Genomic DNA, 25,776 nt, shown 5'->3' with positions numbered 1-25,776 from the left:
TGCCCCCTCAGGCCAAAGCTTTTAAGATAAGCAAATAGGCTTCTTTAATGAAAAGACTGGGCATTTTAGTCTGCTGCCTCTGTACTGGGCCCTGGGGGTATGTCCATGGTAAGTCCATGAGAGCCCATTAAGAACTATCTCTTAGTTCACTACAGCCTTATGGGTCTCTTGGACCCAAACCCCACTGGCTTTCAGAGCTAGATGTTATGGAGGCCCATCTCTCAGGTGGAAGTCTTAAAAGTTGGGGTGCTAGATGTAGGGTCCAAGCCCTTTGCTCCTCAGGGAGAATCCAGGAGTTGTGAGTTCCCTCCTCATTGCGTGTCGCCCTGCCGGGAGTGGGTTTTATAGCAAGGTTGTGATCAGCCTCTCATACCCATTTCAGTGTGTCTTCTTGTTCAGTCGATGCGTAGGAGTCGCTCAGCTAGTTTCTGGATTTCTTTCAGAGGGATTGTTGTTCAATTTGTAGCTGTAGATTCAGTGTGTCAGTGAAACGAGGTGAGTGGAGGAGGCTGCTTTGTTGCCGTCTCAAACCAGAACTCTCCAATAGAGTTTTACAGGTAATTATTCAGAGTTTGTCTATTTTGGGGCTCTGAAACACAGTAAATAGCATCCCCAGATGCTTTGAGGCATAGCCCTACGCCCTCCTTCCCAGCCCTGACCTAACAGTCTGCTTCTTTGTGGTTCTAGAAAAATAACTGTGTGCTGCCTGAGGATCTGAAAAACTTTTACCTGATGACCAATGGCTTCCACATGACATGGAATGTGAAGCTGGATGGTGAGTCAGCCTCCTTGCTGTAGAGGAACATTTCCCTGGCTGAGAGGTTAGATGAGACAACTCTGAGGGCCTTTACAACTTATGAGTCTGAATCTGGACAGTTTTTGTGGGTTCTTCTAAAGTGCAGTGTCCAGAAGCTGTGATTATCTCCCAAAGCTAACACATGCCATCATTGCATCACCCACTGCCTCCCCAGCCCCCGTGCCAGGGTCTACCCAGTACTTAACTGGAAGCTCAATTTAGAGGCTTCTTGTTGGCATGAGGTGGAGGGAAAGATTAGTCACTACACAAAAATCCTGAGCCACCTCGAACTTAAATCCTCTGAGGATTCCACCTTGGAGCAGTCTCCTCAGGATGAGCTGCAGTGACAGCCTCTGGTGGTCATAAGAGGGGCTCCTTCCTTCATTCCCAGCATGGTGGAGGCCTCAGGGCTCCGAGGTCTGGACCGCTGACCCTCAGACCAGAGCCTTTCCTTCTCTGCCTCACATCTCCTCAGCCTGAGTCATCAACCGCTTTAGTTCACAGGCCATCATCCTTGGTATTAAATACATCCAGGATAAACATTTCTATCGTGAATGTGGGAAATCGCACCTTGGTACATGTCAGAGATTCAGGTACTATGCAGGCATGAAAGTCAGTGCTGCACATTCAGGTGAAGACTCTAGTAACATTCCACAGACTAGGAAATCCAGATCTAGCCCCTGGAGTCCAGTTCATTCCTGACACAGACTGCCCTGTCCTCAAGAGGACTTTATTATCTCCAAACTGCAGCCACATCCCCAGATCTACTTTGGTCCTTGGGAATCAGCCTATACCTCTCCTTACTGCCACTAAGAGTGCAGTCACTTCTGTGACACAGCAAATCTGCAGAACTGACTCCTCCCCTTCATTGCTGCTACCTCCTAGGTTCCCTTGTTTTGGTGACTCCCCAAACCTTCCTGTTTTTCTCGCAGCTGACCAGGGGCATATTTTATAGCTTACTACTAAGCATTTAACATGAACTTCTGGCTTAGAATCATTTCCTCCGATGGTCTAGAAACCATTGTTGTCACCAATATCAGAAACCCTCATGGCCATGGCCTTTGGAGTCTGGAGCAACAGAGAGAGTGGACAGAGGCTAGAGTGACTGTCACATTTTCCCTTGCCCACATCACGGAGACAGGCTAGCCCCTTCAGAAGCCTGCATCAGAAAAGAAACATTTCATGAAGGTTTTATGAATGAGTCCCTATTCATTACTAATACTTTTTTTAATGTAATCCTCCCAACCCATCTTCTTATCCTTATCCCCATTGCTGTACCCATTCTTTACTGGATGGCTAAAATCATTATCAGAAAAGCCAGCAAAGGCAGCTTCCAATGTTTACCTCCTTAGTGGTCTTTTCTTGGACATTCCATGGTCTGTACACCAGCTGTTTTATTGCCTTAAGTTATTCCAGTTTTTTAGCAGTCATATGTCCAAGTCTTTGTGTGCCATCCCATGTCCAGCACCCTATATTATAAGAATTCTGTATGATAGATAAGGAAAATACATAGTCTGCCTATTTCTTGTTTATACCTGAATTACAGAAGACTGAACCAAGCAAGAAGCCTTTCAAGACAGTTTGCTCCGTTGAGTAAGAAAAAATGATAAGTAGAGGGGGAGATAGTTTCCATAGTGAAAGCTTATGACAAGAAGGGTAGAAGCAGTCAGTTATATAATCAAAGCTGTTACTCCTTTGGAAAGTATAACCCTTCATTCAAGGGATGGCGGGAGCAAAAACATTTTTTAAGTCCTTTGCTCTTCAAACTAGGGCCCCTACCCTAGAATTGCCAGTTCTTTTTGAGAATCCCCTTTTAAAATTTCCTTTGGTGCTCCACCCTAACACATGCAGTGGGGACTCTTCACTCATGGCCCCAGCTGTTTGCTTTTTTTTTTTTTTTGCATAAAAGGCTGGTGCTTTGGAGCATGTAGTGCATTGATTCTCTCCTTTCCACTTTCCATTCAATTCCTCAACCCTGGGATCAAATAATAGCTGGGCTTAAGTTACTCAAGCAGAAGCCCTTCTGATGACCATGGTAACTAGCTTATTACTCCATGTAATTCTTTTTGTTAACATTCCCATAGAACATACCATTCCATTGGGCAGCATGGCAATTAACAGCATCTCAAAACTGACTCAACTCAACCAGTCTTCCCTGTACTCACTTCCTAACGCACCAACTCTTGCAGACCTGGAGGACGATACACAAGAAGGTAACTAGAGGGACTTCTGCTTTGAGTTAGAAATCAGCCTGCTTGTTTCCATTTTATAATGTTGAAAATAATAGGAAGAAATTGTGGCATTGTTACATGTTCCCCTAAACCCAACCCTTCCCATTTATGGCTTCTCTGAACCATGGAAGTAAGGTTAAAAAAAAAACAAAAAAAAAAACAAAAAAAACCCAGCCTGTGTCAAAAAAGGAAATTTTCATGAAGAAAATGCCAGGGTTGGGATCTTTGTTTCCAGCACCCACTTCAGTCCCTGGCACATAGTAGGCAGTTAATGAATACCTGGTAAGTGAATGAATGTTACAGATTAAACTTCACTCCACATTTCAGTATTGAGAGGTTTCAGGGACCGTGACAGTCTAAATGCAGCTCCCTTCCTCCCTTCAGGCTCTTTGCCACTTCTGATTGAAATGGCTTATAATTCAAATGGCTGCTAAAGCTATGATCAACTATGTATAAGTGAGGACTTCAGTCAGAACTGTGTTTGGCTGCATATAACAGACCCCCCATTACAATGTTTAAATAGTTTATTTTTCTCATAATAAGAAATCTGGAACTAGGCTGGTGTAGCTGCTTGAGAAACTCAATGATAAAGTCTCCCTCTGGATTCCTGGCGCACCAGCCTTTGTGTTTGTTTGGTTTTCATCCTCATGTTTGAAGAATGTGGTCTCTACCTCCAAGCTTCAAGTCTATGTTCCAGGCAGGAAAAAGAAGAGTAAAGGGCAAAATAACTGTCTCTTGGCAGACTAGTTTCCTTTTTGTCAGAAAAATAATAGTTTTTCCAGAAGCCCCTCCCAATAACCATTCGCCAGAATAGAGTCAAAAAGGTTACCCATAGTGCAAGTGAATTTGAGGAGATAAGTATTTTTAGCTATGTAGTATTGCCTCATCAAACAGAACTGGAGTTTTAAAAAGGGAGAATGAATATTCAGTAGGCAACTAGTGTCTCCAATACTAATGCCTTGGAGTGCATTGAAATTCTGACAGAGAGAACTGATGCAAGGCTTTCTCCTTCAACTGGACAAGCAGCTGCACAATAGGAGGAGGAGTACAAGAGCTGAGCCTGGAAAGTGTTGGGCCCTGGGAAGAGTTTATCACTTAGAAATGTGTGGAATCCTCAAGGATGGGGAGAAGGTCACATTTGCTTCATATGTGTATACTGGGGCTCTCTAACCCCTAAAAGGCAAAGGAGTTGTTAAATAAGTAGAATGGGTGTACCCTGCTTTTGACGCTGGTAGATAAAGGTAGACTAGATGATAGGATTTCAAGGGACCTCAGCAAAGGACAGGTAGGGGTAGAGACCACACTGTCCTACATACTGATGGGGATAAAAACCACGTGGGCTTCTGGCACCTTCTGAGTTCATGCTTTTTAGGATAGTCCAACAATTAGACCTAAGTTTCATTAACTTAAGTAGAAAAATGCTGACTTTTCTCAGGGGACTCAGCAGTTAGAAAGAGGACAATCAGGAAGCAATATCAGAATACACAACCAGAGAAATAACACTGCTAGAGGACACAGATGAAAACCTAAATAAAAACAAGAACACTTAAGGGCATTTAAGACAGCACAAAGACTTCCTATAGAAAAAAAGTAAAAATTCTTGATTAAACAACTGACTAGATGAATTGAAGACAAGGATAAATATTGAGACCTGAGTTAGTAGCCTGAAAAAGCAAGTGCAAGAAATATCTAAAAGGACAGATAAATAAATTTTAAAAGGAGAAATGAGTGAAAAGGTGGAGGGTGAGAGAAATAGAAAATACATCCAGGTGACCTTCCATTGGAATTACAGGTGCTCAAAAAGAGAAAAAAAGCTGGAAAGGGAATAATAAATAAACAGTAATAAACAAAAACTTTTATTCAATCTGCAGATTGAAAGGGCTCTCCTAGACAAATTGAATTCAGGAGAAAACAGACACCTAGGCATTACATGATGCAGAAAAAAATCACAAGCTTCTAGGCAAAAATAACAAATTACTTGTGAAGAGAGAATAATCAGACTGACATCAGACTTCTCACCTGCAACAGTGGAAACTAGAAGGCAGTAAAAAAAAACATAGGTTACTGAGAGAAAAAGTGAAAATCAAGAGTCCTATATATACAGATGAAACATACCTCTCAGGTTATTAGAAGAATATTAAAGGATGTGTAAAACTTTAAGAACAGAAATACTCCAACCAAAAGACAGATGAAACGGAATGGAGATCTCAAGATGCAGATATATAAAGAGGAAAAGAAACAAGAGATTAGTGAACCTCCTATGAAAGAGAAAGACTTAATTAAATCTTAATATCCAGGAATGTATACAACTTTTACATAAGAACTCTTGGAAAAAAAGGGGACATAGTGCACAGAATATGTCTAAACATATACCCTCAGCTAAACCTAACAGAAAGGAGAGAGGCAAGATATAAGAGCTTTATGCGTTAAATTGTGTCCCTTCCCCCTGGAAATATTCATATATTGAAGTCCTAACCTCACTCCCTCAGACTGTGACCTTATTTGGAAATAGGGACATTATAGAAGTAAGTAGGTAAGGTGAGGTCATATTGGAGTTGGGTGGAGCCCTAATCCAATATGACTGACAACCTTTTAAAAGGGGAAATTTGGAGATACAGATAGAAAAGAAAGCCATGTGAAGATGAAGACAGAGATGGGGTGGTACTTCTACATACCAAGGAAAGCTAAAAGTTGCAAGCAAACCACCAGGAGCTAGGGGAGAGGCATAGAACAGATTCTTCTCCACAGCCCTCAAAAGGAACCAACCTTGACCTTGGATCTGTGGCCTCCAGAAGCGTGAGATAACAAATTTCTGCTATTCAAGCCATTCAGTTTGTGGTACTTTGCTACAGTAGCCCTAGCAACTGATACAAGGAATGTTCCAGAGAGTCCTTTTAAAAGAAAATGTAGGACAAAGAGGAAAGGAAGTAGAAAGTGGAAGCCCTCATCCTACTCTAGGAAAGAAATAGTATGCCTTGTTGGGGGAAACAGAGTGTCTTGGTGTATTGGTTTTCTATTCATGTATAACAGATTACCAAAAATTTAATGGCTTGAAACACTACAAATTTATTTGTGACATTGTATATTTGACCTTATGATTCTGGCCATATGGCATACTACCTTTTACCAGATCAGGACTTGTGCAGATAATACTCTAAACTCTGGGGAAACTTTTAAAATAATTACCTAAAAGGACTGGAGAGTAACCAAAAATAAGCAGAAACTGGAGTGGCATCTACAAATGGCACAAGGGAACCACACTGAATGATTTTCCTATTTTTATAACTTTTCACCTGAGGGCAGACCCCAGTCAGCATCAGTCAAGGCTGCTAAAACTTGGTGGGAGCCTACAGTCTGGACTTTTTATTTCATCCAAGATGGAATAGTAGAGGCCAGATTTATCTTCCCACCTGGAACAACAAAAAAACCAAAAACAGACAAAATATATAAAACAATGGATGTTGTCAAGATACTGACCATGAGACAGGGAAGAATGATGAGCTCTGAATGATGGGAAGCAAATGAGGTGAACACTAGCTTATTATCTGAAAGTTTCCAGTCGACAGCATAGAGAAGGGAACCCAAGGAGAACCTGTTGTACCTGTTGAGAAGACATAACTAAGAGCCCAGCTGGATGAAGACAGGTAGAGTTCACAGGACTGAGTAACAGAGAGGAATGAGCTGCATAGAGAGAGAACTGCAGAGATCTGCAGAGTGTCCTCAAGTATTCAGGAAAGAACTGATGAGCACACACATGTGAAGATACTACCCAAGGCCAGGGACAAAACCACCCAAGAAGATTAGAGGGAACAATGCCTGGTACTCACACTGAACCAGGAATAGTGTCCATTTCTACTGTCCAGGTTGAAACACCTCATGGCTTACATAGAATTAGGTAGAGTACTCAGAAGGGTCCTGCCTCAGTAATGGGGAAAAAATTAGCCCTAGGTTAAATGCTGCCTTGGGTTCTGCCTGTCAAATACTAAGCACAAGACCTGAAAGTATCTGTTTTCAAGTAATTTAACTGTGTCACAGAACAAAGTTCAACAATATTTATAGAAATATAAAAATAGCAAGCACTCAACAATGCAAAACTAACAATTTCTGGCATCCAATCAAAGATTACCAGGTATGCAAAAAAGCAGGAAAAAATGACCATAATGAGGAGAAAAATTAATTGAAACCAATCCAGAATTGAGATACAGTTTAGAATTAGCAGATACAGACTTTAAAACAGTCATTACTGTATTCTATATGTCCAAAAACTTAGTACAGACATGGAAGATAGGAAAAAACAAATCCAAACTTAACTTTTAGAGATGAAACTAGTTTCTGAGATGAAAAATACACTGGATGGGACTAACAATAGTTTAGATATTGCCAAAGAAAAGACTGGAGAACTTAAAGACATAACAATAGACAATCCAAAATAACACAGAAAGAAAATAAAAAATTATTTTAATCAAAATAGCATCAGTGAACTGAGGGACAACAAATGGTATAATGTATGTATAATTGGAGTCCCTGAAAAGTGGGGGATGGACCAGGAAATACTATTTGAAGAAATAGTGGCTCAAAACTGTACCAGTTACTTGGAAACTTAAACCATATCTAAGAAGCTTAACAAGCCAGGAACAAGAAACATGAAGAAACAATACTAGGAAACATAATCAAATTGCTCAAAATCAGGGATAAAGAGAAAATCTTAAAAGCAGTCAGTGGAAAAAGACAATTCCATACAAAGGAGCAAAGATAAGGATAATAGCATATTTCTCATTGGAAACAATTCAATCAAGATAAAATACTCAGGGAAGGGGGAGGGATAAATGGGGAGATTGGGATTGACATATACATACTACTATATATCAAATAGATAACTAATAAGGACCTACTGTATAGCACAGGAAACTCTACTCAATACTCTGTAATAACCTATATAGGAAAAGAATCTAAAAAAGAGTGGATATATGTATAACTGATTCACTTTGCTGTACACCTGAAACTAACACAACATTGTAAATCAACTATCCTCCAATAAAAAGAAAGAAAGAAACAATCAGAGGAAAATCATGCTGTTAGACCGGAATAAAAAATAAATACATTAAAAATTTAAAAATAAAATATTCTTTAAGCAAATTCATTTGATTAAAAAAAAGTTAAAATACTCAAAGGAAAAAATTGTCAACCTAGAATTCTATACCCCATGAAAATATCTTTCAAAAACAAAGGCCTTTTCAAAAAGCAGTCTGGCAATGTCCATTCTATAATACTTCAGGGTGTCTAGCCATATAACAAAAACACCAGAACAAAGGGACAGGTACAGAGATGATTACTGTAGCATTTGTAGCAGAATAATATTGGCCCCCTATCAATAGGTGGCTCACAGGATAAATTAGGGTGCATCCACTCCCACAGACTGTCAGGCAGCCATTAAAAAGAATGCATTAGAGTTACAACCCTTAGAGGGCTTTCCACATTGTATTACTGTATAGAAAGTAAGATTCAGGTAACATGTGTGGTATCCCATTTTTATATAGTAAATGATCTCACAAAATTTAAATGTATACCTATATGTCTGCCTAGGACCATATGAGATGAAGAATATGAAGGTATAACCGCCAGGGGAGGGTAAAACCATGTTAAAGAAAGAAACAAAAAAAACACAAAAAGTCTTCTTATTTAGAAATGTAAATATTTATGCATTTATGTAAAATTATATGTATGGGTATATGTGTAAATCAAAAATATTATTTTTATATACTCTGTTTTATCCAATCTCTCCTAGGTTTGTTAAACACTTTCTACTCTAGTCACTAATGCTAATCATTATTGCATAATTACTATAATGAAAGAAGCAGGAGAGAAGGTTTCTGATGGTTGCATTTCTAAGAATTTATCTTTTTTTCTGTTACATCATGGTATTTCGTTTCTAGGTAGGTATTTCTAACAGAGCCAGACTTAGCATTAATTATAATGTTATAATAGAAATAAACATAACATGCCACGAATATACATTTTAGACAGAGGAAAAAGGATTCTAATCAAAAGATCATGAAGTGCTATAAACGAGGGGAAACCATGTATCTGGGGAAAAAGAAAAAAGTTGTTCAGATTACTCTGACTTACGTAGTCCCACTCCCAAGAAGTTCAGTTTGCTGTCCTCATGCCCCCTTCCCCAGATTCCATGACACTCTGTTGGTGGTAGGGGAGCCCAGACAGAGGCTTAGACCATGAATAAGACCCAGGACATTTAGAGTATAGAATACATTTGGTCCACATTTGAAAATAATAGTTAAGAATATGTTTGAGATAAGGCTTTTTTTCCCTCTGTTTTTTTTTCATCCAAGCAAAGCTGGATGAATAAGTATGTTTGAGCTGAGTGTGTTTGAACATTACCATTAACTTCTGGGTTTGCAGCTAGTGAGAACCAGCCAGAGAAGCCTCACTTTGATTCTCGCAGTGTAATATTTGAGCTGGATCCTTGCAACGGAAATGGGAAGGTTTGCCTTGTCTACAAAAGAGGGAAACCAGGTAAGAATCATGGCAGGCATGGTCCTGTAGCTTGGGAATGGCCTTGGCTGACCTTGCTCTCCAGCCATCACACAAAAGGCATGCTCTTCCCTGACCTCCTGAGGTGCTGCTGGGTCTCTTGTAGATGCCAAGACCCAGAAAACCCCTTTGGTCCTCTCTGAGCATCCCCCTCCAGGCCAATTACTAGAGTCTTTTTAAGCTATTGTCATTTGTGTCACTTGTGAGTTACTGCAAAATAATAACATTAGGATAATAAGTGAATAAATGCTAAAAGAAATAGTCATTCTGTTTATAACTCCTCTAGCAGGCTCATGCATTAGAAAAGCATCCAGGAAAAACATTGTCTTTCTTTTACACGTATTTATGTAGGCCAATTAACAGCAATAAAAATCTGAATTACTAGACCTCAAACTAAGATCCCAGATGGGAAATCAAGAGAAGAAGGCTCTGGCTTCTTGAGCAGTGGGCACCGCCTGGCCCCCTAACAGCAGTTCAGTCCCTAGGAACTACAGAGTTGGACAATGTCCAGCCCTCTTCAAGTAGCTTTCTGCCTGCAAAGGGTGAGAAGACACACCAGGGTTTACCTCTGGGGGAAAGGAGAGATCATCTCCAGCTGGAGGAGTCTTTGTGAAGTAGCCTTTGAGGCGCATCTTTTTTTAAAAAAAAAATATTTATTTATTTATCTATTTGGTTGCACCGGGTCTTAGTTGCAGCATGTGGGGCCACAACTAAAGAGCTCGTGTGCCACAACTAAGGAGCCAGTGAGCCGCAACTAATGAGCTGCATCTTGAAGTAGAGGTCTGAATGAGATATGGGGGGTGTGGGGTGTGGGGCAAAAGGGGGCATCCAAGCAAAGGGATATGGGTAAAAAAAAAAAAAAAAGTTAAAATACTCAATGCCATGAGAGAATGCACCTGATTTGGGGGGAATGACAATTCCAGTTCATTGGCCACGTGGTTCATCTTGTGGATGAGGAGGAGATGACACCAGAAGCCCTGTGATTCCCTCTCATGTGGAGTTTTGAAAGCCAGGTGAAGGGGTTTGGATGTTACGTGGAAGTAGGTGGGGAGTCAAGGTTATTTAGCAGAAGTATGGCAGGATTCAAATGAAAATGTGACCACAAGCAGAAATGGAAGTGGAAGGTACTGGAGGATGGAGGCCACTTAGGGAGATGTTACAGCCATTAGACAGGAGATGAAATAGGAGAGGCCTAGGAGATGAACTAGGAGTACTAAGAATGGACGGTCAGAAGCAAGCGTGAGGCAGGAGCTGGTACAATAGTGCCTGCTTCAGCTCAACCAGCACATCACACAGCCGCACAGGCAGGAGTCCCAGGAGAGGAAGCTGGTCTGGGCTCCTCCATGGTGGTGTCTCACAGCACTTCTAATTCCTGACAGACCTGAGAAAGCCAGAACTGTTCAGACAGAGTGCCTCTCCATCAGGAAGGCTGAGACCACAGTATGTACCTATTGGGGGAGGGAGAGTGTTGAGTCCGCACAAGAAAGGAGTGCTGCTTAGATCGCCTGAATGCACAGATGGCCAAAGCCCAGCAGACAGATCAGTCGACTGACTGATCAAGAATTTGTAGAAGAATATAAAGAAGCCAGTAACAGTGGCCACTGGAGAACAGAACTGGGAGGTTGAAGGGAAAAAAGGGAACTTTTACTTATAGTTTACATTCCTTCTACTATTGAAATTTGTTTTAACCATGAGTAGATGTTGACTTTATAGATACAAGGAAAAAAGTGTTAAGCCATCCCTTCCTTTATGTCCTTTGTCTGCTATTTCAGCATTAGCACAAGACACTGAGATCTGGTTCCTGGACAGAGCATTATACTGGCATTTTCTCACAGATACCTTTACTGCCTATTATCGCCTGCTTATCACCCACCTGGGCCTGCCCCAGTGGCAGTATGCTTTCACCAGCTATGGCATTAGCCCACAGGCCAAGGTAAGGGGGGACCACCTGTCATCTCAAACTGTAGAATGTATCAGAATCTTCTGAGGAAATGCTTAAATTGCAGATTCCCAGCTTCCTCATCTGATGCAGGAGATCTGGGGTTGAGCCCAGGAGCGTGTATTTTCAATAAGCAAGGCAGGTGCTTCCAATTTAGGTGGACAACCTCACTTTATACTAATCTAGTTAAATGGGTCCCAAACTTGGCTGATCCTCAGAATCACCTGGGGAGTTTTTAACTTCTAATGAAAAGGGGTTGGTGGTGGGGGGAGATTAGGTTTGACCATTCATTTTGGATAGGCAGTACATGCATACAGGAACAGTGAAAAATCAGTCTGTTACTCACTGGTTCTCCAGCTTCCCCATCCACTTCCCCACAGGGAGCCACTGTTAGTTTCTCTTGTGCCCTCACTGAGATACTTTATTGGAAAGAAAGCATGCATGCATGCATACAGTTTTTGGTTCCTTTTCTCTAAATCACAAGTGCGATATACTATTCACATTGTTCTGCACCTTCTTTTCACTTAACTCCATGTTGAAGCTCATTCCCTATCAATATATAGAGAGAGCTGTCTTTTTCAATGATATAGAGTATTTCAAAGTATGGCTGTGCCTCATTTATAGATCCAGACACCATTTTAAACATACAGATGTCAGGTAATGCTGATATACTGCCTGGTTTGAGAACACCAGGTGTGTCTAGAAGAACTTTTGACTGGGTGGCAAAAAATGAGGGACTCGATGAATGTACCCATCAAGTGGACCTCACTTTCCTCAAATGTCACATGACAGTGACATACATCCAGGCAACATAGTGGGTGGTTGTGATCAATGAAAATAAATGTAGATGCCCTTTGCCCTCAGCTGCCCAGAAAGCCTGTAGGGAAGAGAGCAAGCAACTTCCCTCAGTAGAGGCCTGCTCTGGCCTCTGTCTGCTCCTTCCCTGTGGGAAGGATGCTACCAAGTCCACCTGATGGGCAGTGGCTGGTTTGGAGGCAGAACAATTAGGACACTGTACCCTGATGATTTGGGACCTAGCATACCAGGCTCAGTGCATACTAGGTTAGAAGGAAGCGCATTTACTCAGATTCTTAGTCCTCATGTTTAAAGGTTATGAGACCCCATAAAGCAATGTGTGTCTTCCCTTTTACCTAAAGGAAGTGCTAATAGATTTTAGAGGCAGTTTTTCCTAAAGTCTTTTACTCTGCCTCATCTCCCCAGCTCTCTACCCCTGTATCTCCCCTGAAGAGCGTAAACACATACTCCTCTCCTTTGAATTGTGACCCTCTCGCCTAATTCTGCCTTACAGCAATGGTTCAACATGTATAAACCCATCACCTACAACACAAACCTACTCACGGAAGAGACCGACTCCTTTGTGAACAAGCTGGATCCCAGCAAAGTGTTCAAGAGCAAGAACAAGACCTTAATCCCCAAAAAGAAAGGGTCTGTTCAGCCTGCAGGTGGCCAGAAAGGGCCTGCAGCTCCTCCTTCCACCACTAAATCCTCCTCTGGCTCTGGAAACCCTGTCCGAAAATGAGCGCCCCACCTCCAGCTCCCTGCCAGCCCCACAGCGATGATTTCCATGCACAGATGCCCCAGGCGTGGCCCAAGCCTCAGATTCTGTGTGTGGAACCATAGTCCCCTCCCCATCTGAGTGACAAAATCCTAGGCCTTTTTTACTGCCATTGGCTTGAGCCAGGACTTGGAAAAGCATACTCAGGTCTCCCCAAGAATCCTTCCCTCATACCCCTTACAGCAGGTTGTACCACCTACTGATTCTGGAAGCTGTGGAGAATGTAAGGTGCTGTGTAAGTGACCAAGAAGATCTGTTAAGAGCTTTCTTCTCTTTCTACTCCAACCCCCTACCCCCTCAGCGGTAATTAGAGAAGTCCCCCATAGAAACCACTGGTTTTGACCTATGAAGCATTACAACTATGCTGCTCAATTGGTAGCCACTTTTTAAAGCAGCTAAATTTAAGCCATGTTAAAAATTCAGTTCCTCAGTTATGTTAGCCACAATGGGAGTATTCATGTGGCTAGTGGATTCTGTATTAGCACAGAGATGATCAAACATTTCTATCATCGCAGAAAGTTCTATTGGGCAGCACTGCATTAGAATACTTTTGCATTATCCTTCCTCAGATCAGTTAATTTTGTTAGAGAATATTGATACCTTAATTTGATGGGTTATAATGTTCCATGAAAAACCTTGAATATACATTTTTATGTTCTTTATATCCTTCACCACAAAGATCTTGCGTTGCTCATTTTCAGTTTCCTATAGTTTCTCATCTTCATCGGTTTCCTAGAAAGCTTCTTGTTTCCAGTTTTGTGATGTGATATTTGCACATTTGCCAAAATTATCTTTCTCACTTGTTTTTAAAAGAAGAGGTGATTCTGCTGTACCATTAAAACCAAAACAAAATAAAATCTCCCAAGCATTGCTTTGCCAGGACTCTTCATGCAGAGTTTTGATGAGATCAGTCACTGCTGACAAGAGCCTCCACCTGCTCTACCTACTCACAATTGCTTAACAATTCATTGGGTAGCAGAAAAGAATAGAGAGGAACCAAGTTGTCAAGGATAATAGCTGAGGTTTAGTCTTCCAGAAGCATTTTTCTGCCAAAACTCATCAAAGAGAGAACCAGCAGTGCCAGATAAGAGATTCCAGCATTTGGCTGCTTCCCCAAGTCAGGGTTAGAAGGGAATTGAGAAGTTGTGTCATCTTCCACTGTGGCAGGTGTCCTTCCTCTAGAGATCATGGAGCCCCTGAATTATTTCTTAAGTCCTGGTCCAGCTCTGGATTTCATAAATGAAGCAGCAGAGGAGCCACGAAACAGTGGTGGCCTTCAAATCAGTGACAATCAGGTGGACTCCCCAAAGGGCTGTAGACAGAAGGGGGTTCCAACAAGGAAAGATTTGAGACCTGCCTCAGGAGGAGCAGAGCACCCAAGAGCGGAAATGGCTACCCAATATATAGGACCCAGTGCAGAATGAAAATGTGGGGCCTTTTCTCCAAAACTCAGATAAACAGTACCATTAAAAGTACTGGACTTCCTTGGTGGCGCATGAGAGTTCACCTGCTGATGCAGGGGACACGGGTTCGTGCCCCGGTCTGGGAAGATCCCACATGCCGCAGAGTGGCTGGGCCCATGAGCCATGGCCGCTGAGCCTGCACATCCGGAGCCTGTGCTCCGCAATGGGAGAGGCCACAACGAGAGGCCCGCGTATGGCAAAAAAAAAAAAAAAAAGTACTAATACGGAGTAGCAATTCTAATATTAGACAAAATAGACTTTAAAATAAAGACTATTACAAGAGACAAAGCCACTACATAATGATCAAGGGATAAATCCAAGAAGATATAACAATTGTAAATATTTATGCACCCAATATAGGAGTACCTCAGTACATAAGGAAACTGCTAACAGCCATAAAAGGGGAAATCAATATTAACACAATAACAGTACGGGACTTTAACACCCCACTTTCACCAATGGACAGATAATCCAAAATGAAAATATAAATAAGGAAACACAAGCTTTAAATGACACATTAAACAAGATGGACTTGATATTTATAGGACATTGCATCCAAAATCAACTGAATACACTTTCTTCTCAAGTTCTTGTGGAACATTCTCCAGGATAGATATCTTGGGTCACAAACAAAACCTTGGTAAATTTAAGAAAATTGAAATCACATCAAGTATCTTTCCTGACCACAACGCTATGAGACTAGATATCAATTATAGGAAAAAATCTGTAAAAAATAAAAATACATGGAGGCTAAAAAATACACCACTAAATAACCAAGAGATCACTGAAGAAATCAAAGAGAAAATCAAAAAATACCGAGAAACAAATGACAATGAAAACACAACGACCGAAAACCTATGGAATGCAGCAAAAGCAGTTCTAAGAGGGAATTTTATAGTAATACAATCCTACCTCAAGAAACAAGAAAAATCTCAACCTAACCTTACACTTAAAGCAGTTAGAGAAAGAAGAACAAGAAACCCCCAAAGTTAGCAGAAGGAAAGAAATCATAAAGATCAGATCAGAAATAAATGAAAAAGAAATGAAGGAAATGATAGCAAAGATCAATAAAACTAAAAGCTGGTTCTTTGAGAAGATAAACAAAATTGATAAACCATTAGCCAGACTCATCAAGAAAAAAAGGGAGAAGACTCAAATCAATAGAAGGAGAAGTAACAACTGACACTGCAGAAATACAAAGGATCTTAAGAGATTACTACAAGCAGCTATATGCCAATAAAATGGACAACCGGGAAGAAATGGACAAATTCTTAGAAAAGCACAACCTTTGAAGACTGAACCAGGAAGAAATAGAAAATATAAAGAGACCGGTCACAAGCACTGAAACTGGAACTGTGATTAAAAATCTTCCAGCAAACAAAAGCCAAGTACCAGATGCCTTCACAGGCGAATTCTATCAAACATTTAGAGAGGAGCTAACACCTATCCTTTTCAAACTCTTCCAAAATATAGCAGAGGGAGGAACACTCCCAAACTCATTCTATGAGGCTACCATCACCCTGGTACCAAAACCAGACAAAGATGTCACAATGAAAGAAAACTACAGGCCAATATTACTGATGAACATAGATGCAAAAATCCTCAACAAAATAAAGCAAACAGAATCCAACAGCACATTAAAAGGATCATACACCCTGATCAAATGCAGTTTATCACAGAAATGCAAGGATTCTTCAGTATACACAAATTAATCAATGTGATAAACCGTATTAACAAATTGAAGGAGAAAAACCATCATCTCAATAGATGCAGAAAAAGCTTTTGACAAAATTCAACACCCATTTATGATAAAAAAAAAACCCTCCAGAAAGTAGGCTTAGAGGGAACTTACCTCAACATAATAAAGGTCATATATGACAAACCCAAAGCCAACATTGTTCTCAATGGTGAAAAACAAACCATTTCCTCTAAGATCAGGAACAAGACAAAGGTGCCCACACTCGCAACTATTATTCAACATAGTCTTGGAAGTTTTAGCCACAGCAATCAGAGAAGAAAAATAAATAAAAGGACTCCAACTCGGAAAAGAAGAAGTAAAGCTGTCACTGTTTGCAGATGACATGATACTATACATAGAGAATCCTAAAGATACTACCAGAAAACTACTAGAGCTAATCAATGAATTTGGTAAAGTTGCAGGATACAAAATTAATGCACAGAAATCCCTTGCATTCCTATACACTAATGATGAAAAATCTGAAAGAGAAATTAAGGAAACATTCCCATTTACCATTGCAACAAAAAGAAAATACCTAGAAATAAACCTACCTAAGGAGACAAAAGACCTGTATGCAGAAAACTATTAGGACACTGATGAAAGAAAGATGATACAAACAGATGGAGAGATATACCATGTTCTTGGATTGGAAGAATCAACATTGTGAAAATGACTCTACTACCCAAAGCAATCTACAGATTCGATGCAATCCCTATCAAACTACCAATGGCATTTTTCACATTTTCAGAACTAGAACAAAAAGTTGCACAATTTGTATGGAAAAACAAAACAGCCCGAATAGCCAAAGCAATCTTGAGAAAGAAAAACGGAGCTGGAGGAATCAGGCTCCCAGACGTCACACTATATTACAAAGCTACAGTAATCAAGACAGTATGGTACTGGCCCCAAAACAGAAATACAGATCAATGGAACAGGATAGAAGCCCAGAGATAAACCCATGCACATATGGTCACCTTATCTTTGATAAAGGAGGCAAGAATATACAATGGAGGAAAAACAGCCTCTTCAATAAGTGATACTGGGAAAACTGGACAGCTACATGTAAAAGAATGAAGTTAGAACACTCCCTAACACCATACACAAAAATAAACTCAAAATGGATTAAAGACCTAAATGTAAGGCAAGACACTATAAAAGTCTTAGAGGAAAACATAGCAGAACACTCTATGACATAAATCAACAGTAAGATCCTTTTTGACCCACCTCCTAGACAAATGGAAATAAAAACAAAAATAAACAAATGGGACCTAATGAAACTTAAAAGCTTTTGCACAGCAAAGGAAACCATAAACAAGACGAAAAGACAGCACTCAGAATGGGAGAAAATATTTGCGAATGAAGGAACTGACAAAAGGATTAATCTCCAAAATATACAAGCAGCTCATGCAGCTCAATATCCAAAAAGCAAACAACCCAATCCAAAAATGGGCAGAAGACTTAAATTGACATTTCTCCAAAGAAGATATACTGATTACATTAAAGGATGCTCAACATCACTAATCATTAGAAATGCAAATCAAAACTACAATGAGGTATCACCTCTCACCAGTCAGAATGGCCATCATCAAAAAAATCTAGAAACAGTAAATGCTGGAGAGGGTGTGGAGAAAAGGGAACCCTCTTGCACTGTTGGTGGGAATGTAAATGGATACAGCCACTATGGAGAACAGTATGGAGGTTCCTTAAAAACAAAATAGAACTACCATACGACCCACCAGTCCCACTACTGGGCATATACCCTGAGAAAACCATAATTCAAAAAGAGTCATGTACCACAGTGTTCATTGCAGCTCTGTTTACAATAGCCAGGACATGGAAGCAACCTAAGTGTCCATTAACAAATGAATGGATAAAGAAGATGTGGCACATATATACAATGGAATATTACTCAGCCATAAAAAGAAACGAAATTGAGTTATTTGTAGTGAAGTGGATGGACCTAGAGACTGTCGTACAGAGTGAAGTAAGTCAGAAAGAGAAAAACAAATACCGTATGCTAACATATATATGGGATCTAAAAAAAAAAAAAAAAAAAAGGTTCTGAAGAACCTAGGACCAGGACAGGAATAAAGATGTAGACGTAGAGCATGGACTTGAGGACACAGGGAGGGGGAAGGGTAAGCTGGGACGAAGTGAGAGAGTGGCATGGACATATATACACTACCAAATGTAAAATAGATAGCTAGTGGGAAGCAGCTGCGTAGCACAGGGAGATCAGCTCGGTGTTTTGTGACCATCTAGAGGGTTAGGATAGGGAGGGTGGGAGGGAGATGCAAGAGGGAGGAGATATGGGGATATATGTATATGTATAGCTGATTCACTTTGTTATACAGCAGAAACTAACACACCATTGTAAAGCAATTATAGTCCAATAAAGATGTTAAAAAAAAAAGTACTAATTTGTTTTACCTTTCTTCTGTGGTCTCTCTCACAACTTGTTACAGTGTTTTATCTGTTTGCTACTTGATGCTGTTCTAGGAAAAATTAGAACTTTAAATTATTAGTGTTAATTTTATCATTGCTCTTTCTATTGTGCTATTCCAGTTTTTAGTGCAGCTATAGAGCATTTAACTCATGTACAGCATCACCAAAAATTACACAATTATTACTTTATACCTTTTATATGCATATATGTTTCATTCTTATCAGAACAGTGGAAACAACACGCAAAAGTAGCTCAACTGATATTTCACTTCCTGATATGTACACATTCTATCAACACTCAACTTACTGATGACTAAGGAAGGACTGAAAGAGAAATTTTGAGCTGCCCTATGTTTTCCTTCTGTGTCATCATTTCAGCGTAAGTGGCTGGCTAATACAGGAAAGTAACATGAGTAAAAAAGGGAATGTTTGGGTGCCATGGTCATTCATGCTTCTTAGAATGCCATTACCTTCTTTTTGCATTCAAATCAAGTCTGGTTCAAATAGAAAGTATGACCTTTTGGGGCCCTTGTGTCCCCATTTTCTCAGTTGTAGACATAACATGCTTGCCTTGTACTTAACTCTGAACCTCCCTGGACTCTCATGTATGGTGGGCCCACTAGAATTCTGTGCTCACGAGAATCACGATGGCTGTAAATGAAAGAGGTGGTAAGGAACAGTGGACACACATATTGCACATATCTCCTCTGCTCACGTGTATGCTTGTCTCATCACGCTTGACTTACAAAACACAAGTTCAAAGATAAAACTAAGAATTTCAAGGCAGTAACAGGAGAGCATTAAAGCAAGTGTGAGGCCTTCTGAGTGTGGAGCTCTGTGTGACTTCACAGGTCACATGCCCATGAAGCTGGCCCTGGTGAAGGGGGAAGGGAGCATTCCTGGCAAAAGGCTTCAGACAATGCATAGGTTGAGTGGGTTACATGGGGAAAAGCTCACAAGGATACTAATGTTTTGAAACTAAAGCAACTAAAATGGCAATAGGCACTACTATAAATCAACTGCCCAGGAAAAAGACTCTATGCTGGAATTACAGAAAGAGAATAAATGGCAGGATGCTTCACGATGCCTCGATGTAGGTAGGACTGCGTGAAGTGCCACATCGTCATGCTGCTTGCGTCCTACAGCAGGGAAGTACCCAAGCCAAGGATAGGCATGACAAGGGGCAGCTTGCGTAGGATAATCCACAGAATATGGGTTATTCCTGTGCTCCCCAAAGGTGGGCATGCATCAGTGTCACTGGAATTGTGTGTAGAAAATAAGAGGCATAGATCCCACTCCAGACCTACTAAATCAAAATTGCAAGGAAAGATTCCAAGCATCAGGGCTTTTAATCAACCACAATGACGACAGTAATGTTCACTGACTCTGAAACTTCCTACTTAATGGGCCTGGGTGGTTTTGCTTTCATTGCAGGAGAAGAACTCAAAATGTTTTTAATCTAGTGAAGCATATACAATGACTGGAACAGAAGAACCAAGGGACCTTTTAGTTTCTGTATGAAATACATCCATTTTTAAAACTTTATATTATGGAGAATTTTAAACATTTACAAAGATAGAATAGTATAATGAATCCTCATGTATCCATCACCCAGTTTCAACAATTATCAGCTTATGACCAATCATATTTATCTATACCCCTGTTCTTTATCCCTTTAATTTTAATTTTTAAATAATTCCATTTTAACTTACCTGTTGATTTAAGTTATACTTCTGTGCATTATATTTTAGCAGTTGCTCTAGAGATTACAATATGTATTCTTAACTTTTTTTCTGTTCAATACAGTAGCCATTTATATATACATAGGGTCCCTGGTAGCCATATTTGTGTAGTATAACTCTGCCTCCTTGACTACAGTTGACTGACACTGGGAGAGTACCAATCCAAATTGGAATCTTGTGATTAATTTCCTTTGGCTTAAGCCAACGCAGACTGGATTCTGTTTTTCCCACCAAGCATTCTCTGGTTAACACATCAGCCTTCATTATGGAGTTACTGTGAAGATTAAATACACAGGTAAGAACTCAAAGTTTAGTCCCTTCTTCCTTTGTAACGCGACTGTAACCTTTCTTTCTAGCCGTTAACTTTCTACATGAGCCATCTGGCTCTGCCTACTGCTCCTCTCACTTTGCTTCCTAAACACCAGTGGGGTTCTCCTTCTGTGACTTTATACCTATAATTTCCTACCTGCCAGTGCTAGCCAGTTGTGCCACGACTTCCTTCCAAGGTCCAGCTCCAGTCCACCTCCACCTCAAAGCTTCTGAGAAGCTGAGCTCACAAGGAGAGCCCACTCGAGGGGGGAGCACTTCATGCCTGTACCGCTCAGTTAACTTTTAATCATCTTGCCTTGTTTCCTCTGTGTCCTCAGTGGTAGTTGAGATGGGGGCCTTAATTTACCAGTGCAAGCTATGCTGCTTATTGTGAAACCACATGAAATATTAGATTAAACTTAATTCATAATTTTGTGCTAAATCAGGAGCTGCCACATACTTAAATCCAGGATAGACCAATAGAACAGACTACCAAATAATGAGAAAAAAAGTTGTGAAAATGCCGTTAGTTTAAGTGTTCCTTTAAATCCTCAAAATGCAACCAGTGCTTTATTTTAGAGGCAAGGCAGCTCAGAGACCACCTCTCTCAGGAGACCCTGTTATGTGATATGTTGCTGCTATGCCAATGTTTTGGCATCCAAACAGTCTCTCCCAGACTGCCTCTTGCCACTCACTGGCTGTGACTCAGAAATCTTTTATCAGACAATGTCCCTCTGTTTGTGATTTCAGAAGTGGGATGTTTGTGGGCACACATCCTTATGTTTCCTATAGCACCCAACACCCAGGCCTTGCCCAATATCCACCTTGGTAGAGGCAGCACTTCAAATAAACGCAGCCATCTAACTGGATGTTTGCCAATATCCAACCAATTCGTCTCACATGGATAAACTCATATTGAGAGAAGGCCTCCCAGATGATAAGGGTGAAATGCAGTAGTGAGGACCATGGTGAAAGCAATACAAGAACGAAGTGATGCTTTGTAAAGCTTTATTACAGGGTGGATTTAGCTGTTGGAGATGTGTTCTTGGCCATGGCGTATATCACTGGGTCACGCATACAGCCTTGATGTGGACTCTGCTGAGGGGAGTGCGCATCCTCTAGGTGGGGTGTGTAGGGAGAGAAGAGTGCGTATCTCATGGCAGTGAACATCAATCACAGAATTCTCCACTGAGGACAAGAACTCTCAAGGCTCAGGGCACAATGTAGGCAGGCAATGGACATAGCTTCTTAGACACTGTACTTAAGTTCTTGATAGAACAGCAGTCCAAAGCAATTCTATACACAATTTCACATAAAAACTTCCTTTTTGTAAAATGAATAAACAGCAACAAAGTACATAAAAAGATGTGATCTCTCAGACCTGTGATATCCAGTACTGTACAGTAGTGACTAACCACAGGTAGCCATTAAACGTAAATAAAATTCTGCTTGTCTCTCTAGTCACATTTCAAGTGTTGCATAATCATGTATGTCTAGTGGCTTCCGTATTGGAATAGGGCACATATAGAACATTTCCATCATCACAGTTCTATTGGGCAGCCCTGTCTTAGACCACACATGCCTTGTTTTTACATAACAAATCTCAGAATAACTGCTGCAAAGCCCTTTCATAACATGCTATATTCAACAAAGAACAGGGACATTTACTCGATTTAATATACTTTTATAAGATACAGCATCCTTTCATCCTTTATTTTTACAACCCCTGGCTCACATGGAAGGCCAGGGATGAGTCAGCATGCCACTGCATACCTTGGAAAAGGGCCCATTTCTCTGGCTGCAGAGTGGCCAGTGTGGGTTCTGGGCTTTGCCCCACATTGTAGCCAACGGCCCGGGAGCAGCTCAGCCTCTAGGGCTCTGCACGGTCTCCAGCATGGAAAGCTGAGGTAAATGAAGGTGCAAATTTTCTACATCTTAAAGCAGTTCATCTCCTCTGCCCTCCCAGGAAGCAGGTGGGCCTGACTGAGAACACACTCCCAAGTTCAGAAGTAATCGCTCAAGAAGTCACATTTCTCAAATCACTTTCTCTTCCTCTACAGATCAGTTACCTTTTTCTTTTTTCACAGCATGAAGAGTGGCAAAGAATACCTCGGAGAGCAACCAGAGCAGGGACACAAACAGCCCTCAGAATAGTTCAAGACCAACACAGACACCTCGTCCCTCAAGCAAAAGCTGCACAGTGAGGGACAATCTATTAAGGGCAAGATTAAACCTCTGGGAAAACAGCTTACCTTTACCAAGGCTCCAGTTCCCAACTTTATACCTTTAAGCTGTTTTTTCTTTAAATGAGGTCATCCCTTGGGAGAGATGGAGACACAGATTACACTTGAGGATCTCTGTTTAAATCTCTGGTGGTTCCTGAGGCACACCTGCTCCCATAGGTGGCTCTAGACCATGGCCACACAGGTTCTAGACAGAGTGTTGGGATTCTAGAGTATAGGCTTGTTGAACAACTTAATAAGAAAAACTGTTTTCCTTTAAACATGTGATTCTAAAACAGACTGCTGTGACCTTAATTACCATCCTCACAAATCATGTTTTTGGCCATTTAAAAAAATGGGAAATCACCTTGAATATTATAATATCAATAATAGGAAAAATTCAATCAAGCGCAAGACAAATTTAAAAATTAGTCTTACAACATTCTTCTATAAACACAAGCTTATAAAGCTTAATTTAACCCAAAGGTGAACTTCCATTTACAGATGTTGATTTAGGAAGTTGTTTAAACTTCTGTAACCTTTACAAATTTCAGGACAAGTTCTTCTTCCATAGATAGACAAGTTGTTTTTTTTATACCACCTACTGACGGGCTTCTAGATCAGAGCCCATTTTCCACTGAGACTGCATATCTGAGGATGGTTTACACTGGGAATGGACTCCTTTATTCCCTTGTCACTTCCAATCTTAGGCCTAATGTTCTGAGCCAAGAAGCGCTCTCATGTTGGTTGAATTCCTCTAATTCTGTAGCCAGGTCTACCACCAGCTGCTGTGTGCTGAGCTCCAGTCAAAATGACCTAAATCAGCATACCATCAAGGACACCATTTTTTTCTGAGGCTGGATAGAACAGCTACAAAAGCTTGCCCAGGCATCCATCTCTTTCTGTATAGCAACATTTTAGATTCTTATTTGAAACTTGGGGTTTACAAAAATATAGTTTTTCCATTGGGTACTCAATTCAAATGTTTTTTGGAAGGGGTGACTGCTTCTGTCTCCTAGCCCACTGCCGTGCCCAGAAGTGTCTGGCTGTCACCCTGTGGAACCCCCCTCCCAGAAAGCAGCACAGGGTTAAAAAGCATTTCTAGGCAGGGTCTCTCTGAAGGAAAATGAGACTTCTGGTCTGTTTTCTGAAAGAGCAATAGCCAAGGCCTCTGCTTAGCTAGGCCAACTGAATAGTCCAAGTACTGCAGTGACCTATCGCAGTCCAAGAAAGCCTGCCGCTCACAGAGGAACAGAAGGTGTCCTACTTACCTCGTGGTGGATTTAATGCCATACCTTTAATGTGCTGCGCCAATCCTCTGTGGAATATCTTTATTTTCTTCCAGTTTTATTTAGATATAATTGACATATAGCCCTGTGTATGTTTAAAGTATACAGCCTAATGATTTGACTTACATACATCATGAAATGATTACACAGTAAGTTTAGTGAACATCCATCCTCTCATATAGATGCAAAATTAAAGAAACAGAAAAAAAGTATTTTTTTCTTGTGATAAGAATTCGTAGGATTTACTCTCTTAACAACTTCATATATAATATATAGCAGTGTTAATTATATTTATCATGTACGTTACATCCCTAGGACTTATTTACCTTATCTGGAAGTTTGTACCTTTTGACTGCCTTCATCCAATTCCTCCTCCCCCCACCTGCTGCCTCTGGTAACCACAAATCTGATCTCTTTTTCTAAGAGTTTGTTTTGAAGTATAATTGGCCTATAACACCATGTTAGTTTTTTCCTAGTGTACAACACAGTGATTCAATATTTCTATACATTTCAAAATGATCACAAGTCTAGTTACCATCTGTCACCATACAAAAATATTATGTAATTATTGACTATATTCCCCACACTGTATATTTCATACCTGTGACTCATTTATTTTATAACTGGAAGTTTGTACCTCTTAATTTCCCTCACCTATCTCTCTCCTTCCCCCAACTCCTTCCCCTCTGGCAAACACCTGTTTGTTCTCTGTATCTATGAGTCTGTTTCTGTTTTGTTTGTTCATTTGTTTTCATGTATAGATTTCACATTAAAGTAAAATCATATGGTATTTGTCATTCTGTCTAACTTATTTCACTTAGCATAATACCCTCTAGGTCCATCCATGTTGTCACAATTGGCAAGATTTCATTCTTTTTTTATGGCTGAGTAACATTCTAGTGTGTGTGTGTGTGAATATATATATATATATATATATATACCACATCTTCTTTATTCATTCATCTATTGATGGGAACTTAGGTTGCTTCTATATTTTTAGCTATCGTAAGTAATGCTGCAATAAACATAGGGGTGCATATATCTTTTCTAATTAGTGTTTTTGTTTTCTTCAGATAAATACCCAGAAGTGGAGTTGCTAGATCATATGGTAGTTCTACTTCTAATTTTTTGAGGACCCTATATACTGTTTTCCATAGTGGCTACATCAATTTACATTCCCAGCAACAAGGTTTCCCTTTTCTCCACATTCTCCCCAATACTTATTTGTTGTCTTTTTTAGGGTATATCTTTTTTTTTTTTTTTTTTTTGCGGTATGCGGGCCTCTCACTGTTGTGGCCTCTCCCGTTGCGGAGCACAGGCTCCGGACGCGCAGGCTCAGCGGCCATGGCTCACAGGCCCAGCCTCTCTGCGGCATGTGGGATCTTCCCAGACCGGGGCACTAACCCATGTCCCCTGCATCGGCAGGAGGACTCTCAACCACTGCGCCACCAGGGAAGCCCCTGTTGTCTTTTTTTTA

General features: G+C 40.5%; 1 protein-coding gene across 1 annotated transcript in view; it reads left to right on the top strand.

Annotated features, from left to right (window-relative positions):
* TPGS2 (tubulin polyglutamylase complex subunit 2) overlaps window positions 1-14,107 on the top strand; it is a 50,411-nt gene extending 36,304 nt beyond the window's left edge. The window contains exons 3-7 of the mRNA XM_082668329.1: window positions 688-775; window positions 2,881-3,009; window positions 9,445-9,558; window positions 11,349-11,509; window positions 12,825-14,107. Coding sequence (XP_082524455.1) covers window positions 688-775; window positions 2,881-3,009; window positions 9,445-9,558; window positions 11,349-11,509; window positions 12,825-13,055 — 723 coding nt within the window. The 3' untranslated portion in view covers window positions 13,056-14,107. The remainder of the gene's footprint in view (window positions 1-687; window positions 776-2,880; window positions 3,010-9,444; window positions 9,559-11,348; window positions 11,510-12,824) is intronic.
* Window positions 14,108-25,776: the final 11,669 nt, after the last annotated feature.

The sequence above is a fragment of the Grampus griseus genome, assembly GCF_964374135.1.
Source record: "Grampus griseus genome assembly, chromosome: 12".
NCBI lineage: Eukaryota > Metazoa > Chordata > Mammalia > Artiodactyla > Delphinidae > Grampus > Grampus griseus.
The sequence above is the reverse complement of the archived record's forward strand: the minus strand, read 5'-3'. Positions and strand labels throughout refer to the sequence as shown.